Source organism: Marmota flaviventris, chromosome 5, assembly GCF_047511675.1.
Source record: "Marmota flaviventris isolate mMarFla1 chromosome 5, mMarFla1.hap1, whole genome shotgun sequence".
Lineage (NCBI taxonomy): Eukaryota > Metazoa > Chordata > Mammalia > Rodentia > Sciuridae > Marmota > Marmota flaviventris.
In genome coordinates this window covers 74,905,945-74,923,930 of record NC_092502.1, presented here as the reverse complement: position 1 = coordinate 74,923,930, position 17,986 = coordinate 74,905,945, and the positions used below count along the sequence as shown (strand labels likewise).

Below are 17,986 nucleotides of genomic sequence, written 5' to 3'. Positions count from 1 at the left end.
TCTGTTGGAAATTGGTCAAAAATTTGACTCTCATTATTTTAAGCTCCAGGAAACATTTATACAAAATCAATAAGGTATCAGAGAGTGCATGAAACTACGGAGAATTTATTTCCTAAACTCTAGTAGTGGGGATATTCTGTGATATAGTGGCCATCACCACAGTAGATCCAAAAATTTTGCTTTTCTGTTCTTTCTGAGTTCTCGATCCAAAAGGAAGTCTAAAACTTTAACAGAGTTACATAAAAGCAAGTCCTTTACATTAAAAAAACACTGGTTCAAGTGGGCAGTCCTCTGATTATCTATCTTGTTCCAAGGAAAAAAAATCTGAATATCAAGAGAAAATGATGAACTTGGATTTTAGATAGTCCTCCTTAAACAATATTACTCCAAATCATGATCAAATAGCAAGAAATTAAGGTTTCCTTTTCTACTAAGACTCTAGAGTATAAATTCTCTTCATTGTCATTATAATGGCCATCCACATGCTTTGAGGACACATTGACAGAGTGAATTAATCAATTGCCCTTTCTACCTATGAACATTAATTGTATCCTGTTAACATTAATTGTGATTGGAAAATAAAACATTAAGAAAATTGAATATGTGAAAGCTAGAAAGAACTGAAAATCTCAATGATAGAAAAAAGTATACTTAAGATGACAACAAATTTATCCTGCCTCAAATTAAGACAAAAAGAAGTAAAATTTTGTAATTTTAAAATATCATAGGGTGCCATAAAATATCACAAAATCATATTTGTACCTTCTGAAGAAAATGTATATTGTCATTCGATCAGAACTAGGAAAACCTAGAAATTAAAAAATACATTTTTAACTTTGAGGAGAAGGACTTTGACGTGGGTGAATCCAGATCTGCCTCTTGTCTAATGCTGAACAGGAAAACTTCTAAGTTAGATAACTAAATAATTTATTATGTAAATTGAGATAATTTTGAAAGTCAATCCACAGCTAAGAAGAAAGCGATAGAAAACCCATACTAACATGAGCAATTTGGGGCTTGGTTAACATGGTCTCACAGTTCATAAAAATCACTTCCTATAAACCACCTCCTCTCTTTATGCTTTGGGCAGTGCTAAGCACTGGCCTTGCAGAGATTAGCACAGCTATCCATTCCCATTGCCTGGAGATAAAAGCTGAAGGACCATGAGACTTTTTACACATAGCATTCAGTCATTTTAAAATCTAAAACTAATAATTCACACTAAAAAAACCATACCAATACCAATCAAGTTTTGCCTCACCTATTTTGGAAACAGATAAATAAAGCCATTTGTGAGACCCCCAAAACATGTTTACTCCATAAGTGCTGTAAACTTTTTTTAAGCCTGTGGTCTCATAGTTTGGCAACAACTTGAAGACTGTCCAGTTAGCAATGACAGGAGGGAAAGGGAGGGAGAAGGAGAATTGCATGGATGGTGGAAGGAGACCCCCATCATTATACAAAATACATGTATGAAGATGTGAGAGAAAAAAAAAAAGAATAGCGTTACCTTAGATTAGGGAGGGAGAAGTGATGGGAGGGGAGGGGATGGGATGGGGAGAGAGGAAGGATAGTAGAATGAAACAGACATTATTATTACTGTGTGTATATATGTGATTGCATGACCAATGTGATTCTGCAACTTGTATACTCAGAAAAATGAGAAATTATATCCCATCTGATTCAAATGTATGATATGTCAAGGTCCTTGTGCCTCATTTTCCTTCCCTGAGAATAAAACTTAAAATGTGTAACTAATTAAAACAAATTTTTAAAAAAGAGAAATTCATCAATTTGCTCTGTAGTTTACTTATTCTTTACTACCTTAAAATATTATTCAGATATTTTTAATTTCTTCATCTGAAAATACCAACATATACTGTTGAATTTTTTTCTATTAAAGCAAAATTTTTCTGCTACCAGTTCCATTATAGCAGCTACATAATAAATCCTATTTTTAGAAATATTTAGAAGTATTGTACTACAGAGTATAATAACTTTTATCTCAGTGTCTTTTTCTTTAGAAAACTCTTTAAGTGCTTTATAATGTTAACTCAATTATCACAAGTCTAGTACTAGATTATTATTAAGTTTTATTTTCAGGGAAGGAAACTGAGGCACAAAGATGCCCAAGGTCACCTAGCTACTGTGGTAGAGCTGCCACATGCACCCAGGTGACCTAGTTCTAGGTTCTGTGTTCTCTATCAATTTTCTGCCTCCTGGGTTACCTTTAGTAACTAACCTTGTCTGTGAGTACTGTATTTCACTGCATAATCATTGCCACTGCATTAACATATATTTACTAGTATTCTATGCATCCTAAACTTGCACCAAAGGCAGTTTAGTAATACATTATTTTTTAATAATACTGGCACATTTTTTAAAAGCTTCACTTAATTGTCACACCCCACTTTTTTTCAAAAATAAAAATAAAGACAAAATCTGAAATGATTATGCAGTGAAATACCATAGTATTAGCGCCCCTGAGCACCCATCTCAAAAATAAGAAAATTAAGATTTTGACAGATAATTTGTCTAGGTCCAAAGTGACTATGTTGAGTTGGAATTTAAATTCTGTTATTTTGTTTCTGTCCCTAAATGCTTTGCTAGTCTAATCTAAGACTATGGTGTGGCAAATATTCTATTATTTTTTATATATAAGGGCAAGAGATTAGTGTGTCAAAAACAATGGTAAATTATAGTGATAATAATGAATACTTTAATCTTGTTTTTCATCAATCAATTTTCTTAGAAAGTCATTTATTGCAACAATATTTGAAATATATTAGCATATAGTTGCACAATGATAATTTTATGACTATTTTACAATTACTTTCTTATAGTTATATTCCCTTTACTCCTCTGTATTTTGACTAATAAATGTTCTTTTAATTTTTTTCTATTATTTCATCTACTATACAAATAGTTTTTCATATTATTTTTATTTTACCCAAAGAAACAATTTTAAGATGTATCAGTTTTACGCTTCTTAATGTTTAGTGAGTTACTTCTTTATTGTTTTGATATCTCCCACTTAAATTCTTTCTTTCTTCCTTTTTTGAAATTTACAAAAGCCTTTATTGCATCTAGATTATAAATCAATATTTAAAATCATTTGTATTTATTTTTGTAAATTTTATTTATTTTATTAATTTTTTATTTATATACGACAGCAGAATGCACTGTGATTCATATTACACATATAGAGCACAAATTTTTCATATCTCTGGTTGTATACAAAGTATATCTTTCTTTTTTCTTTTTCCTTTTTTCTCTTTTTGGAAATGCTTTTACACTATTGCCAGAGCTTACTTCTCTGTCTTCTGTAGCCATCTTACTTCTTCCTAGCCATCCTCTTCTTTTGCCTTTCTCTCCTTCACTTCTCAAAGTCTGCACACAGTGGCCTTCTTGATCTCTTAATACAGCAAACTAATTCTTGCCTCTGAGCTTCTGCAGTCTTTTCTATCAGAATTTACTGCTTTTCTGGCCACTTCACTCTCACTGTTTCGTTCTTGCAAATACTGCCATCTGGAGAGCCTTCGCTGACACTCCAGCCAGGGCATCTACCCCGATCGGACTCAATCACATTCCAGGGATTTTGCTCTATTTCATTTTCTTCATAGCTGCTATCACCACTTAATAATTATATTTTAATTTGTTGGGTTACATTTTAACTGTGAGTTTCCCCAAACCAAACTCTATAATTAAGAGAATATATATCTGCTCTTTACACTGTATTTCTAGCACCTAAAACAATGGCTAGTGCTTAAAAATAGGTTACTAAAATTATTCTTATACTTGTTACTATTATTTCTTAAGGCATGTTTTAATTTCCAAGTTTTACTGATTTTAATAATAATTTTTATTTTTAATATTTTATACATTGTTATTAATTTTTAAATATTAAATTTAATCATTAGAGGTGATCTTAGTATTTCTTTTAATATTTAAAATGAGCTTACTTGCAATTATTAGTTAAATAAATATAAAAAAACATCTACTAAGGGTATAAGCATATAACATTGAAATAAACTACCTCTTGGGGGCAAGGGAGGCATGGGGGAATGTTGGTCAATATGTGGTAGTTAAATAGGAACAAGGAGTTCTGATGTGCTACTGCACAACAGGGTGACTTTAGATAAAAATATTGTCCTGTATATTTTGAAAACTTATAAGAAAGGATTTGGAATATTTTCATCATAAAGAAGTGACACAGTTTTGATGAGATAGATATGTTTAACCTGATTTAAATATTACACAATGTGCATATGTATCAAGATATCAGATCTTGCCCATTAATATGTATAATTTTCATGTTTTTCAATATTAGTTAAAAATAAATTTATCTTAAAATTTAAAAATGCTTTTGTATTTTCTTTACTGACATACATCTTTAGTGTGTCATTACTATACTAACAAAAATGGAATATGTTTGGGTCCCTTCACTAACTAAAGGATGTGCTTCAAATTTTTTAACTTAAAAACCAGGTGATAAAAGTTCCATTTCCAAACACATTTGTCAAACAGGGTGAGAAGCCAGGACACAGTTGTAAAACTAGGAGGTACATCAATAAAGTGACCTTTGACTTTCCCTATTTATTTTTTATGTTTGTTGAAATAACTGGAGTTAGGGCCACTTTTAGCCTTTCTCTGGTCCAGTATCATAATATGACTGTGTTCAGCCTTCTTCCTGGTATTTCTGCCCATTGAACCACAGAAGAAGGACACACTCAAGAGTGAACACATGTTTCTGGATTCCTCATTTTGGTAAAAATCATAGAAAATCCCCTTATCCCTCCGATTTGAATCCTAACCACAGCCCCTCCTGACAGCTGTGAGCAGGATGTGGTGAGGTGCTTCTATATGCATCTTTCCACTGCATGCCCTAGCAACAACCCTCAAATTAGAGGTATGTGTTTTACTCCTTAAAACTTCCATACTTTCCAAGGTTTTTCACCAAATTCTCTGAAGAGAGAAAAAGAATCGGGGTTTGATATCTCACTTCACTCTAACACCAATTTCATGTCTACCAGCACTTTCCACCAAATTTGAGTTCTGTAGAGGAATCGTTCCTTGCTAATGGGTATTTTTTTTTTTAATTTTTTATTGTTCGTTGTTCAAAACATTACATAGTTCTTGATATATCATATTTCACACTTTGATTCAAGTGGGTTATGAACTCCCATTTTTACCCCGTATACAAATTGCAGAATCACATGAGTTACACATCCATTGATTTACATATTGCCATACTAGTGTCTGTTGTATTCTGCTGCCTTTCCTATCCTCTACTATCCCCCCCCCTCTCCTCCCCTCTTCGTTCTCTACCCCCTCTACTGTCATTCATTTCTCCCCCTTGTATTATTTTCCCCTTTCCCCTCACTTCCTCTTGTATGAAATTTTGTATAACCCTGAGGGTCTCCTTCCATTTCCATGCAATTTCCCTTCTCTCTCCCTTTCCCTCCCACCTCTCATCCCAGTTTAATGTTAATCTTCTTCTCAGGCTCTTCGTCCCTACTCTGTTCTTAGTTACTCTCCTTATATCAAAGAAGACATTTGGCATTTGTTTTTTAGGGATTGGCTAGCTTCACTTAGCATAATCTGCTCTAATGCCATCCATTTCCCTGCAAATTCTATGATTTTGTCATTTTTTAATGCAGAGTAATACTCCATTGTGTATAAATGCCACATTTTTTTTATCCATTCGTCTATTGAAGGGCATCTAGGTTGGTTCCACAGTCTTGCTATTGTGAATTGTGCTGCTATGAACATCGATGTAGCAGTGTCCCTGTAGCATGCTCTTTTTAGGTCTTTAGGGAATAGACCGAGAAGGGGAATAGCTGGGTCAAATGGTGATTCCATTCCCAGCTTTCCAAGAAATCTCCATACTGCTTTCCAAATTGGCTGCACCAATTTGCAGTCCCACCAGCAATGTACAAGTGTACCCTTTTCCCCACATCCTCGCCAGCACTTGTTGTTGTTTGACTTCATAATGGCTGCCAATCTTACTGGAGTGAGATGGTATCTTAGGGTGGTTTTGATTTGCATTTCTCTGACTGCTAGAGATGGTGAGCATTTTTTCATGTACTTGTTGATTGATTGAATGTCCTCCTCTGAGAAGTGTCTGTTCAGGTCCTTGGCCCATTTGTTGATTGGGTTATTTGTTATCTTATTGTCTAATTTTTTGAGTTCTTTGTATACTCTAGATATTAGGGCTCTATGTGAAGTGTGAGGAGTAAAGATTTGTTCCCAGGATGTAGGCTCCCTATTTACCTCTCTTATTGTTTCTTTTGCTGAGAAAAAACTTTTGAGTTTGAGTAAGTCCCATTTGTTGATTCTAGTTATTAACTTTTGTGCTATGGGTGTCCTATTGAGGAATTTGGAGCCCGACCCCACAATATGTAGATCGTAGCCAACTTTTTCTTCTATCAGACGGCGCGTCTCTGATTTGATATCAAGCTCCTTGATCCATTTTGAATTAACTTTTGTGCATGGCGAGAGAAAGGGATTCAGTTTCATTTTGTTGCATATGGATTTCCAGTTTTCCCAGCACCATTTGTTGAAGATGCTATCCTTCCTCCATTGCATGCTTTTAGCCCCTTTATCAAATATAAGATAGTTGTAGTTTTGTGGATTGGTTTCTGTGTCCTCTATTCTGTACCATTGGTCCACCTGCCTGTTTTGGTACCAGTACCATGCTGTTTTTGTTACTATTGCTCTGTAGTATAGTTTGAAGTCTGGTATCGCTATACCGCCTGATTCCCACTTCCTGCTTAGCATTGTTTTTGCTATTCTGGGTCTTTTATTTTTCCATATGAATTTCATGATTGTTTCTCTATTTCTACAAGAAATGCCGTTGGGATTTTGATTGGCATTGCATTAAACCTATAGAGAACTTTTGGTAATATCGCCATTTTGATGATGTTAGTTCTGCCTATCCATGAACAGGGTAGATTTTTCCATCTTCTAAGATCTTCTTCTATTTCTCTCTTTAAGGTTCTGTAGTTTTCATTGTATAAGTCTTTCACCTCTTTTGTTAGGTTGATTCCCAAGTATTTTATTTTTTTTTTGAGGATATTGTGAATGGAGTGGTTGTCCTCATTTACATTTCAGAGGATTTCTCGCTGATATACAGGAATGCCTTTGATTTATGCGTGTTGATTTTATAGCCTGCCACTTTGCTGAATTCATTTATTAGCTCTAATAGTTTCTTTGTAGACCCTTTTGGGTCTGCTAGGTATAGAATCATGTCACCTGCAAATAGTGATAATTTAAGTTCTTCTTTTCCTATTTTTGTGCCTTTAATTTCTTTCGTCTGTCTAATTGCTCTGGCCAGTGTTTCGAGAACTATGTTGAACAGAAGTGGTGAGAGAGGGCATCCCTGTCTTGTTCCAGATTTTAGAGGGAATGCCTTCAGTTTTTCTCCATTCAGAATGATGCTAGCCTGAGGCTTAGCATAGATTGCTTTTACAATATTGAGGTATGTTCCTGTTATCCCTAGTTTTTCTAGAGTTTTGAACATAAAGGGATGCTGTACTTTGTCGAATGCTTTTTCCGCATCTATCGAGATGATCATATGGTTCTTATTTTTAAGTCTATTGATGTGGTGAATAACATTTATTGATTTCCGTATATTGAACCAGCCTTGCATCCCAGGGATGAATCCTACTTGATCATGGTGCACAATTTTTTTGATATGTTTTTGTATCCGATTCGCCAGAATTTTATTGAGGATTTTTGCATCTAGGTTCATTAGAGATATTGGTCTGTAGTTTTCTTTCTTTGAAGTGTCTTTGTCTGGTTTAGGTATCAGGGTGATGTTGGCCTCGTAGAATGAATTTGGAAGTTCTCCCTCTTTTTCTATTTCCTGAAGTAGCTTGAAAAGTATTGGTCTTATTTCCTCCTTAAAGGTTTTGTAAAACTCTGCTGTATACCCATCCGGTCCTGGGCTTTTCTTAGTTGGTAGTCTTTTGATGGTTTCTTCTATTTCCTCAATTGATATTGGTCTGTTTAGGTTGTCTATATCCTCCTGACTCAATCTGGGCAGATCATATGACTTAAGAAATTTATCGATGCCTTCACTATCTTCTAATTTATTGGAGTATAAGGATTCAAAATAATTTCTAATTATCTTCTGTATTTCTGAAGTGTCTGTTGTGATATTGCCTTTTTCATCCCGTATGCTAGTAATTTGAGTTCTCTCTCTTCTTCTCTTCGTTAGCATGGCTAAGGGTCTGTCGATTTTATTTATTTTTTCAAAGAACCAACTTTCAGTTTTGTCAATTTTTTCAATTGTTTCTTTTGTTTCGATTTCATTAATTTCAGCTCTGATTTTAATTATTTCTTGCCTTCTACTTCTTTTGCTGTTGTTTTGCTCTTCTTTTTCTAGGATTTTGAGATGAAGTATGAGATCATTTATTTGTTGGTTTTTTCTTTTTTTAAGGAATGAACTCCAAGCAATGAATTTTCCTCTTAGAACTGCTTTCAATGTGTCCCATAGATTCCGATATGTTGTTTCTGTGTTTTCATTTATCTCTAAGAATTTTTTAATGTCCTCCTTGATGTCTTCTATAACCCATTGATCATTCAGTAACCTATTGTTCATTCTCCAAGTGATGCATGGTTTTTCCTTCCTTCTTTTATCGTTGATTTTCAGTTTCATTCCATTATGATCAGATAAGATGTATGGTATTATCTCTACTCCTTTATATTGTCTAAGAGTTGCCCTGTGACATAATATATGATCTGTTTTTGAGAAGGATCCATGTGCTGCTGAGAAAAAAAGTGTAACTGCTTGATGTTGGGTAGTATATTCTATATATGTCAATTAAGTCTAGGTTACTAATTGTGTTATTGAGTTCTATAGTTTCCTTACTCAACTTTTGTTTGGAAGATCTGTCCAGTGGTGAGAGAGGTGTGTTGAAGTCTCCCATGATTATTGTATGGTGGTCTATTAGACTCTTGAGCTTGAGAAGAGTTTGTTTGATGAACATAGCTGCACCATTGTTTGAAGCATATATATTTATGATTGTTATGTCTTGTTGATGTATGGTTCCCTTGAGCAGTATGTAGTGTCCCTCTTTATCCCTTTTGATTAACTTGGGCTTGAAATCTATTTTATTTGATATGAGTATGGACACTCCTGCTTGTTTCCGAAGTCCATATGAGTGATATGATTTTTCCCAACCTTTCACCTTCAGCCTATGTATGTCTTTTCCTGTTAAATGCGTCTACTGTAGGCAGCATATTGTTGGGTCTTGTTTTGTGATCCATTCTACTAGCCTGTGTCTCTTAATTGGTGAGTTTAAGCCATTAACATTTAGGTTTATTATTGAGATATGGGTTGTTGTTCCAGCCATATTTGTTTATTTATGTTACTAAACATGGTTTGTTTTCCTCTTTGATTATTTTCCCCCCTTTAGTGTCCTACCTCCCACTGTTGGTTTTCATTGTTATTTTCCATTTCCTCTTCCTGTAATGTTTTGCCGAGGATGTTTTGAAGAGATGGTTTTCTAGCTGCAAATTCTTTTAACTTTTGTTTATCGTGGAAGGTTTTAATTTCATCTTCCATCCTGAAGCTTAATTTCACTGGATACACAATTCTTGGTTGGATCCCATTTTCTTTCAGTGTTTGAAATATGTTATTCCAGGATCTTCTAGCTTTCAGAGTCTGTGTTGAAAGATCAGCTGTTATCCTGATTGGCTTACCCCTAAATGTAATCTGCTTCCTTTCTCTTGTAGCTTTTAAAATTCTCTCCTTATTCTGTATGTTGGGCATCTTCATTATAATGTGTCTAGGTGTGGATCTCTTATGATTTTGCACATTTGGCGTCCTATAGGCTTCTAGGATTTGGGATTCTGTCTCATTCTTCAAGTCTGGGAAGTTTTCTTGTATTATTTCATTGAATAGATTGCTCATTCCTTTGGTTTGAAACTCTATCCCTTCCTGTATCCCAATGACTCTTAAATTTGGTCTCTTGATGTTATCCCATATTTCTTGGATGTTCTGCTCATGGTTTCTTAACAGTCTTGCTGAGCTGTCTATGTTCTTTTCAAGTTGAAATACTTTGTCTTCATTGTCTGATGTTCTATCTTCTAAGTGTTCTACTCTACTGGTAGTATTCTCCATTGAGTTTTTAAGTTGGCTTGTTGCTTCCTGCATTTCTAGGATTTCTGTTTGTTTGTTTTTTATAACCTCTATCTCCCTGTATAGTTGATCTTTTGCTTCTTGGATTTGTTTATGTAATTCATTGTTGAAGTGCTCTTTCATTGTCTGATTTTGCTGTCTGATGTCTTCCTTGAGACTCCAGATCATCTGAAGCATGTATATCCTATCTCCTGAATTCTTTATCTGACATTCCATCTGCTGCAGATATTACCTCTTCTAACGTTGAGTTGACCTGCATTGCTTGTGGTCCTTTCTTTCCTTGTCTCTTCATACTGTTCGCGTTTCTTTCTGCTTGGTGAAACTGTTGTGCTATTGAATTTTCCCCCTATATATTTATATTGCTCTTGTATAGTTGCAAAGTCTCCCTCGCAGGCGTGGCTAGCGGCTCTGCCCCTCCCCCAATTGGGGCAATGTGCCTACCACGCCGGCAGGCCGCTGGGTCTGTTCTGCCGGTCGGTAGAAGGTCCGCCTACTTTGCAGGCGCAGGCGGCGGCTCTGCCCCTCTGCGGGCCGCTAGGCTTGTTCTGTCGGTGGTCGCAGGTCTGCCTACCTTGCAGGCACGTGGGACAGCTCTGCTCCTCCGCAGAATGCTGGGCCTGTTCTGCTGGTGGGTCACAGGTCTGCCTACCTTGCAGGCGCGGGGGGAGGGGGCGGCTCTGCCCCTCCGCGGTCCACTGGGCCTGTTCTGTCGGTGGTCACAGTTCCGCCCACCTTGCAGGTGTAGGGGGAGGGGGCGGCTCTGCCCCTCAGCAGGCCGCTGGGCCTGTTCTGCCGGTGGGTCGCAGGCCTGCCTACCTTGCAGGCGTGGTTGGCAGCTCTGCCCCTCCACGGGCCACTGGGCCTTTTCCGTCGGTGGTCACAGTTCCGCCTACCTTGCAGGCGCGGGGGGGGGGGGGGGCGGCTCTGCCCCTCAGCAGGCCGCTGGGCCTGTTCTGTGGGTGGTCACAGTTCCATCTACCTTGCAGGCGCTGGGGGAGGGGGCGGCTCTGCCCCTCAGCAGGCCGCTGCACCTGTTCTGTCGGTGGTCACAGTTCCGCCCACCTTGCAGGCGCTGGGGGAGGGGGCGGCTCTGCCCCTCAGCAGGCCACTGCGCCTGTTCTGCTGGTGGGTCACAGGCCCGCCTACCTTGCAGGCGTGGTTGGCAGCTCTGCTAATGGGTATTTTTATAGATTTGTTAAATTTATTTAATTCTGTTTCCATTAAAGGTTTTGGAGGTCTGGTTTTATGCCACCATTTACAGCTCAACTCTCTTCAAACAAAAATAGCTCAATGTTATGTGGATGCTAACACACAACAAGTGTGGGGATCGGGGTGAATAAAAGTTCAGTGGGTTAGACAAAGCGGAAATGAAGGGAAAGGAAGAGGATAGGAAGAGGAAAAACAGTAGAATAAATCACACATAACTTTCCTAGGTTCATAAATGAATATTATACCTCCAGTCTAACTCCACATCATATGCAAACACAAGAATGGGGTCCTAATTAGGATAATTCCCTAACCCTAACCCTAACCCTAACCCTAACCCATAATTAGGATAAAACTCCATGTATGTACAATATGTCAAAATGCACTCTATTGTCATGTATATCTAAGAAGGAAAAAAAGCCAGCCTCAGCAACTTAGTGAAGCACTAAGCAATTTATCAAGACCTTGTCTCAAAATTAAAAAGAAAAAAAATAAAAGGGCTGGGAATGTGTCTCAGTGGTGAAGAGTCCCTGAATTCAATCCCTGGTACCAAAACAAACTAACAAACAAAAAACGCATTATTTGGTTGTGCTTTTTATTCTATTATTTGTTTCGTCAGAAACTGTAGTCTATAAAATTGTAAAAAAAGAAAAAGAAAAAGAAATATAGGGCAATGTTCAATTTTAGAAACGGTATTCTCCACTGTGAATCACCAATACCCACTGAATGTGAACATTTTTTGTTCATTCTTTGCATAAAGAATAAATTAACAAGCAAGATAACTGATGATAGAAGCATCAATTTTTCAAGCAGTGTTTTTTCTTACCTGGGCTATGTTGATTGCATTTTGGATTCGTTCATCTTTCTCATAATCCTTTGTTATTTGTAATGTTTTCCATATCGTGTTTCTAAATCCATCTTGTTCCTCATCATCCCTAAGTTCCCACAACATTTTCACCATGTTATACACTAAGCCATAGTATCCAACAAAGACCACTTGGTGACCTGTTGAAATAGAAACATTCTTTGTAAAGTTTTTATTTTATTCACCTTACTGGAGTATAGCTAGGTGGGGGAAAAAAACAATTTTACCAAAATTCATAATAATAGTATAAAGCCTGAAATTACAAGCTTTGGAAATTTTTGACCCTTAACTGATTTTATTCCCTTATGACAGCACACAATATCTCACATCCTAACCATTTGAAAATATCAACTGTACCCAACTACTACACCTCATAAATTAGAATATGCATGGGTAAACTGTGAACCACATGGAAAAACAAGTCCTTAAAATTCAAGTGAAGAGGAATGTGCTTAAGGCAGGATAAACACATAATCTACCAGAGTGAATTTTTAGAATAAATCAGGGGAAAAGGAAAAAAATCACTTGCCATTGTAAAACAACAACAATAAAATAACAAAGCTCTATTAAACTTGGCATTTGAACCAAGAAGAAAACTTAAAATAATGCAAAAGGCAAAAAGAAATTACTGATGCAATTATTATTTGGAAGATTTTTTTAGATAATAAGGACATAAATAAATTGGAATAGGAGAAAAGAATACTGAGTGTAAAGAAGATTAAAAATATCTAAGACACCTCCCTTTAAAACTTTTTGTAACAATTAGCAATTTATATATATATCATGAAGTTCCACTTTCAAAATATGTACTCATCTTACAGAAAGGAGGAAGAAGTTTCTATTTACTCTTTATCTTAAGTATTTACTCTTTATCTTAAATATTTCTTGCATAGCTATAGTATACTGCTATGCAGTAATATTCAGGAAAAGATAATTCTGGTTTAGGTACAGATAGAATACATAAATAAGAGGAATAAAATAATACAGTCCTCAAAGGGGAGAAAAAACTTATGTTAGTCAAAGAGCAATGTGAAAATACTAAGCCTATTTGAAGAACAAGAGCAATAAAATGCTGAGAGAGGAAGGTTAGAAGGGCTTAAAAGCCCATTAAAATTCATGTTGCACTTTTCCAGAAAGTACTGGTTATAGTCCGTGTAACACTGGGAATCATCAATATCCTCCTTGCATAAGAATGTAAGCACAATTTGAAAAGCCAGATCCTCAACTTTCCCTAATTCAATCTGATGTACTGGGGAATGATCTTGGCTAAATTATATTGTTATATTATGTGCATGTACAAATATGTAGCAACAAATCCCACTGTTACATACAACTCTAATACACCAAATAAATATGAGAAAAATGAAAGTTAATGATAATAATTACTATTATAACTAGCATGCATGGGAATGCCATCTAGTTGCCCCAGTTCTTGTGCTCACTACAGTCTTGCCATGTAGATTTTGTTGTCTTTAGAATGAGAAATCAGAATATATTAACCTATAAACATATGAACCTCCCTTGAATCAAAGAGCTGATAAGTGAGTGCCATATAATCTTGTTCCATGAGGGACACTCTTTCTAACTCAGACAAGTGCTTTCCTTTCCATAACCCACCTTCCATTCCATTCATAAAAAAGGGTGAAACTAGAAAGTAGAAAGAGGAAGCAAAAGAGAAAATATGTACATGTTTTAGAAATGGAGAAGGAAGGCATATTTCTAGTTTCCAATCTTAAAGTACCTTCTACCCTTTCTATCATTGGTACTTTAAGAGAGAGTCAAAGATGCAAATATGAAGCTATAATGAAGCAGCTTGTTCTTGGGGAAATGTGATTTTTCTCTTCATAACAACTTCATTCATTAAAACTGGTGTACTGCAATATTTGACATTATATAAAAATGAAAAATACCTCATTTGAATGATTGGTAATTAACATTTTTGCTAGAAAATGAAATTTAATCAAGAAATACGAATTTAATTTTTAAAATACTTTCTTTGCCCTTGGATGAAAGAAAGATAACCTGTGGCTTCAAGTAGTTAACAAGTCTAGAAACAGAATAATTTGTATGAGAAGGTAGAGGGCAACAGTTCATGAAAAGGTAATCAATCTACCAAAGCAAGGGATCAGTGAGAGCTGGAAGAGTGAGGAAGGGACTTAGAGAAGGTGAGACCTCGTCAGACCTTGTCTAAGAGGTAAACTTGGAAACAGAGCAGAGGAAGACATTGAGGGATATTTCACTGGGTGGACACCTGGAAAATGTTAGCACTGTGAATAATTACATACTAACTTCCTGTCTGTGCTTTCCTCTTCCTGTCTTGTCCAGACTGCTTCACCATTGGTAATCTAGGTTGTGAAAAATGACTTTGTAAATCTATCATTTTGCTTCCCTGTTTACAACTTATCCATAGCCTTTTGTCCCTATGTAAATTCCAAATTGCATAGCCAGACAATCACGGCTCTGTCTTTCTAATCTTTCTGAAATACATATATTACAACTCTTTTATTTCTCCCCGCAACTTGCAAATATACTACATTAAGAAAAAAAGATTGAAGTTCTTGAATACACACTTAATTCTATCTTCTAGTCTTAATATAAACTATTCCATTGACTTAATCAGAAGTCATTCTGTCCAAAAATATTTTGATTACTATACTATAGCCATTCCTCTGCATCTTGTCATTAAAAAGCCTTCTCTGAAAGAGAATTGTGTCCATGGTTAGCTATTAGCTACATCCCTTGTACTTACTAGATAATAACATATCATATTATAATTGCCTATTTCACCCACAGATTCTAAACAATGGGAGGATGGGATTATATTTTATTCTCTCTTACGCTCCTAGCACTTACCATAATGCCTGCAACATAGTAGATCTAATTTCTAAAAGTATGTCCACTGAATGAGGGGAATAGACAGAGTAAAAAAGTGTCTCCATTTACCTGGGACTGAGGGGTTTCTTAAAGCACAGAGCTTTCAAGGACAAATGGGAACAGGGCTAAGTAAATCAGAACAGTTGGACCAGTAATAGGACTTCCAGCAGAGAGGTAACAGTAAGGAAAGACAAGAGAAGATGATAGTGGGTATCTCAAATTGAGCTTGAGTGGAGAGTTCTTATTAAAATACTTGAGATTCGATAGCTCAGGATAAATGGGGTCAGATTAAATGATGGATGTTTGAGCAAAGGAGTAATGTTATTCCTGCTCAATGCAGTGTTACGTCTAGTCTATTCAAGCAATAAACTGGGAAGCCTATATGGGAGTTTTATGAGGTAATCTATGTCTTCACTATGATGAGCAGCAGGAGACTAGAAAGGAAGGGACAAACTTAAGATACCGTGGCGAAGGTCTAATAAGACTTCTTGCTATGAGGGAGAAGAGGGAATGAAAGGCAAAGGAGAAGTTCGCGTTGAAGCTCAGGAGACTCAAACAATAATGAAACCACTTTAAAAAATGAGGAGATTGTGAAGATAAGACAGTTTGTTCAAAGGAAATAAAAATGTGGAAAGTGTGGCATGGGTATGAGAGAATACAATTTTTAATAATCTGTAGCTTGTTACAACATGGCTGAAATGCAAGTAAAATAGTAAGAGTGAGGGTATTGATTTGTGAAGCATTAGTGAAACATAATGCCTGAATTCAATATGAGTGAGAAATAATTTTGAGTTTTTAAATGAATAATACTGGAATTGTGAGCTTCAGTAAAATAGCTTTCAAACAATATTATAAATAAAACATACTGTGCATTTTAACTCATTTCTCTTTTATTTAGATACTCCCAACATCTTTACATTGACAAGAATCGTTAAAGTACATACAAACCACCTTCCGTCCATATATTTTAAATTTGTTTGAAGATTAATGTTTGATAAAACCACAACTGTTTAATTATCAAACTGGTATAATTTGATTTTAGAATTTGCAGGACCAATGTTGAGCCGTTAGATACTCTCTGATAATTATGTCTCAGTCTCACAATTTCTTTGAACATTCTTTTTATGAGTCTAAAAGTGACCTGTTCACCTGTTGACTTAAACACCAGTGAAATACAGCTGATGAATAATATTTGTAGGGAGAATCTAATTGATTGACAGTAAATGAAGAAAAAAACCTTATAAAGACAGATGGTGTGTGTTGCAACTGTCATAAAAAGTAGACCGTGTTCTCATTTGCACGTCTAGACATTTGCTGAGAAGCATGCCTGCTCTGAAGTTCCTCATCCAGGGACCAAGCTGTAACATAAGGCACTCTTCTGTTCTGCTTTCAGTGACCCTGTGGCAGCTATCAAAGACGTCACTTTAAATATACTGCAAGAAACAGGATCTGTGTCTACAGCTAAGCAGACAGTATCCTAGGAAATAAAAAAGCTGAACCAAAATAATAAATTCTTAGGAATTTATTAAGAAACTATTCTATTTGAAAACCAATACTGTGACTCTTTTCTGGTAACAATGCTACATATTAGTGGTTGTATTCCTTGGTAGCATTTAATTGCCACATTAGATGTATAGATTGCAAATATTCAGTGGACATGAAATATAAACATTTCTACTCATATGAATGTGCATAAATGACAAAAGCTTTTACAATTTTGACAAATATAATTTGACACCACAGAATCAAAAGTGTCACTGAAAGGTAACTGGAATGTCAGCTGTGGTTCAAAACACTGTATGAAATGCCACGTTGCATGAAAGGAAGCAGATCAATGACCAGAGTTGGACAAGAACCAGTCATCCAGCCATGCATTTAACAAACACCTACTGTTCTTTGTACCAAAGAGAAAGCAACATTACTGCTTTGGGGATATTTAATTTTGGTTGAGAAAGACAGAAACTAAAAAAGTATATTAAAAAATATCCATTCATAATAAGTGTTATGAGAATAATGGAAGATGGTGATGTGACCAGCAATAACTAGAAGAAAAAGCTATTATAGATAGTGAAAGAAAGACTTCTATGAGGAGGTAATATTTGGGATAAGCTCTGATGGATAAAGGAAAGTTAACCAAACAAGGATCTGAGGAAATGCTTCTCAACAGGGGGTCAGAAAATGCACCGACTTTGCTCTTAGAATAGCATGATAGTTTGAATGCAAAGAAAGGAGAGAATGGATATAGCTGGGGGTTCTGGGAAAGATCAGATACATTTGTCCTTTACATGGATAAACTCTGAATGATCAGAGCCAATTTGTATACTATGGAAAGTAATTAATATTTTATTATTAATATATTTAAAAGCTATCATAGCATTTTATTTTTACTAATTCAAAACCAAGGGTATTTACTAAATAGTATCCAAAATCTAATTGTCTCTTGGTAGAATACTTTCAAAAGGTAAGTTTTCCCCCCCCATACACAATATGATTTTGTTAGCATCCTCATGTTGTACATTACATTTCTGGACTTGTTAATCCTATATATCTCTACTTTGTATCACAGCATTTTAAAGAAGGGGGGAAATGAACTTACTTTATCTTTCTGGCTTTTTGGTAGAAAATGGATTTCAGTGGGCATAAGAGAAGAACAAGGAGATGTTCAACTTTTTGAAGTAATCTAGAAACAAATGATGATGGCTTGGACTTGGGACATATAACTAAAAAATTAACCTCAACTAAAGGAAGGACTGGCCTTTGTACTTGGTCTGGTTATAAGAATTGACCTCATAGGTCTTGGAATGCTCTTCCTGATAAAAATGTCTTTGTTTCCCTTGGAGTCTTTGACTCTTGATAGATAGTTTGTAATAAAAATGTGATTTCTGGTGGGGATG

The 17,986-nt window shown here is 35.8% G+C and overlaps 1 protein-coding gene across 1 annotated transcript in view; it reads right to left on the bottom strand.

The window, feature by feature from the left end:
- The window catches only part of Tmem232 (transmembrane protein 232), a 217,587-nt gene that overhangs the window by 115,053 nt on the left and 84,548 nt on the right, over positions 1–17,986 (bottom strand). The window contains exon 10 of the mRNA XM_071612810.1: positions 12,180–12,358. Within this exon, the coding sequence (XP_071468911.1) occupies positions 12,180–12,358 (179 nt within the window). The remainder of the gene's footprint in view (positions 1–12,179; positions 12,359–17,986) is intronic.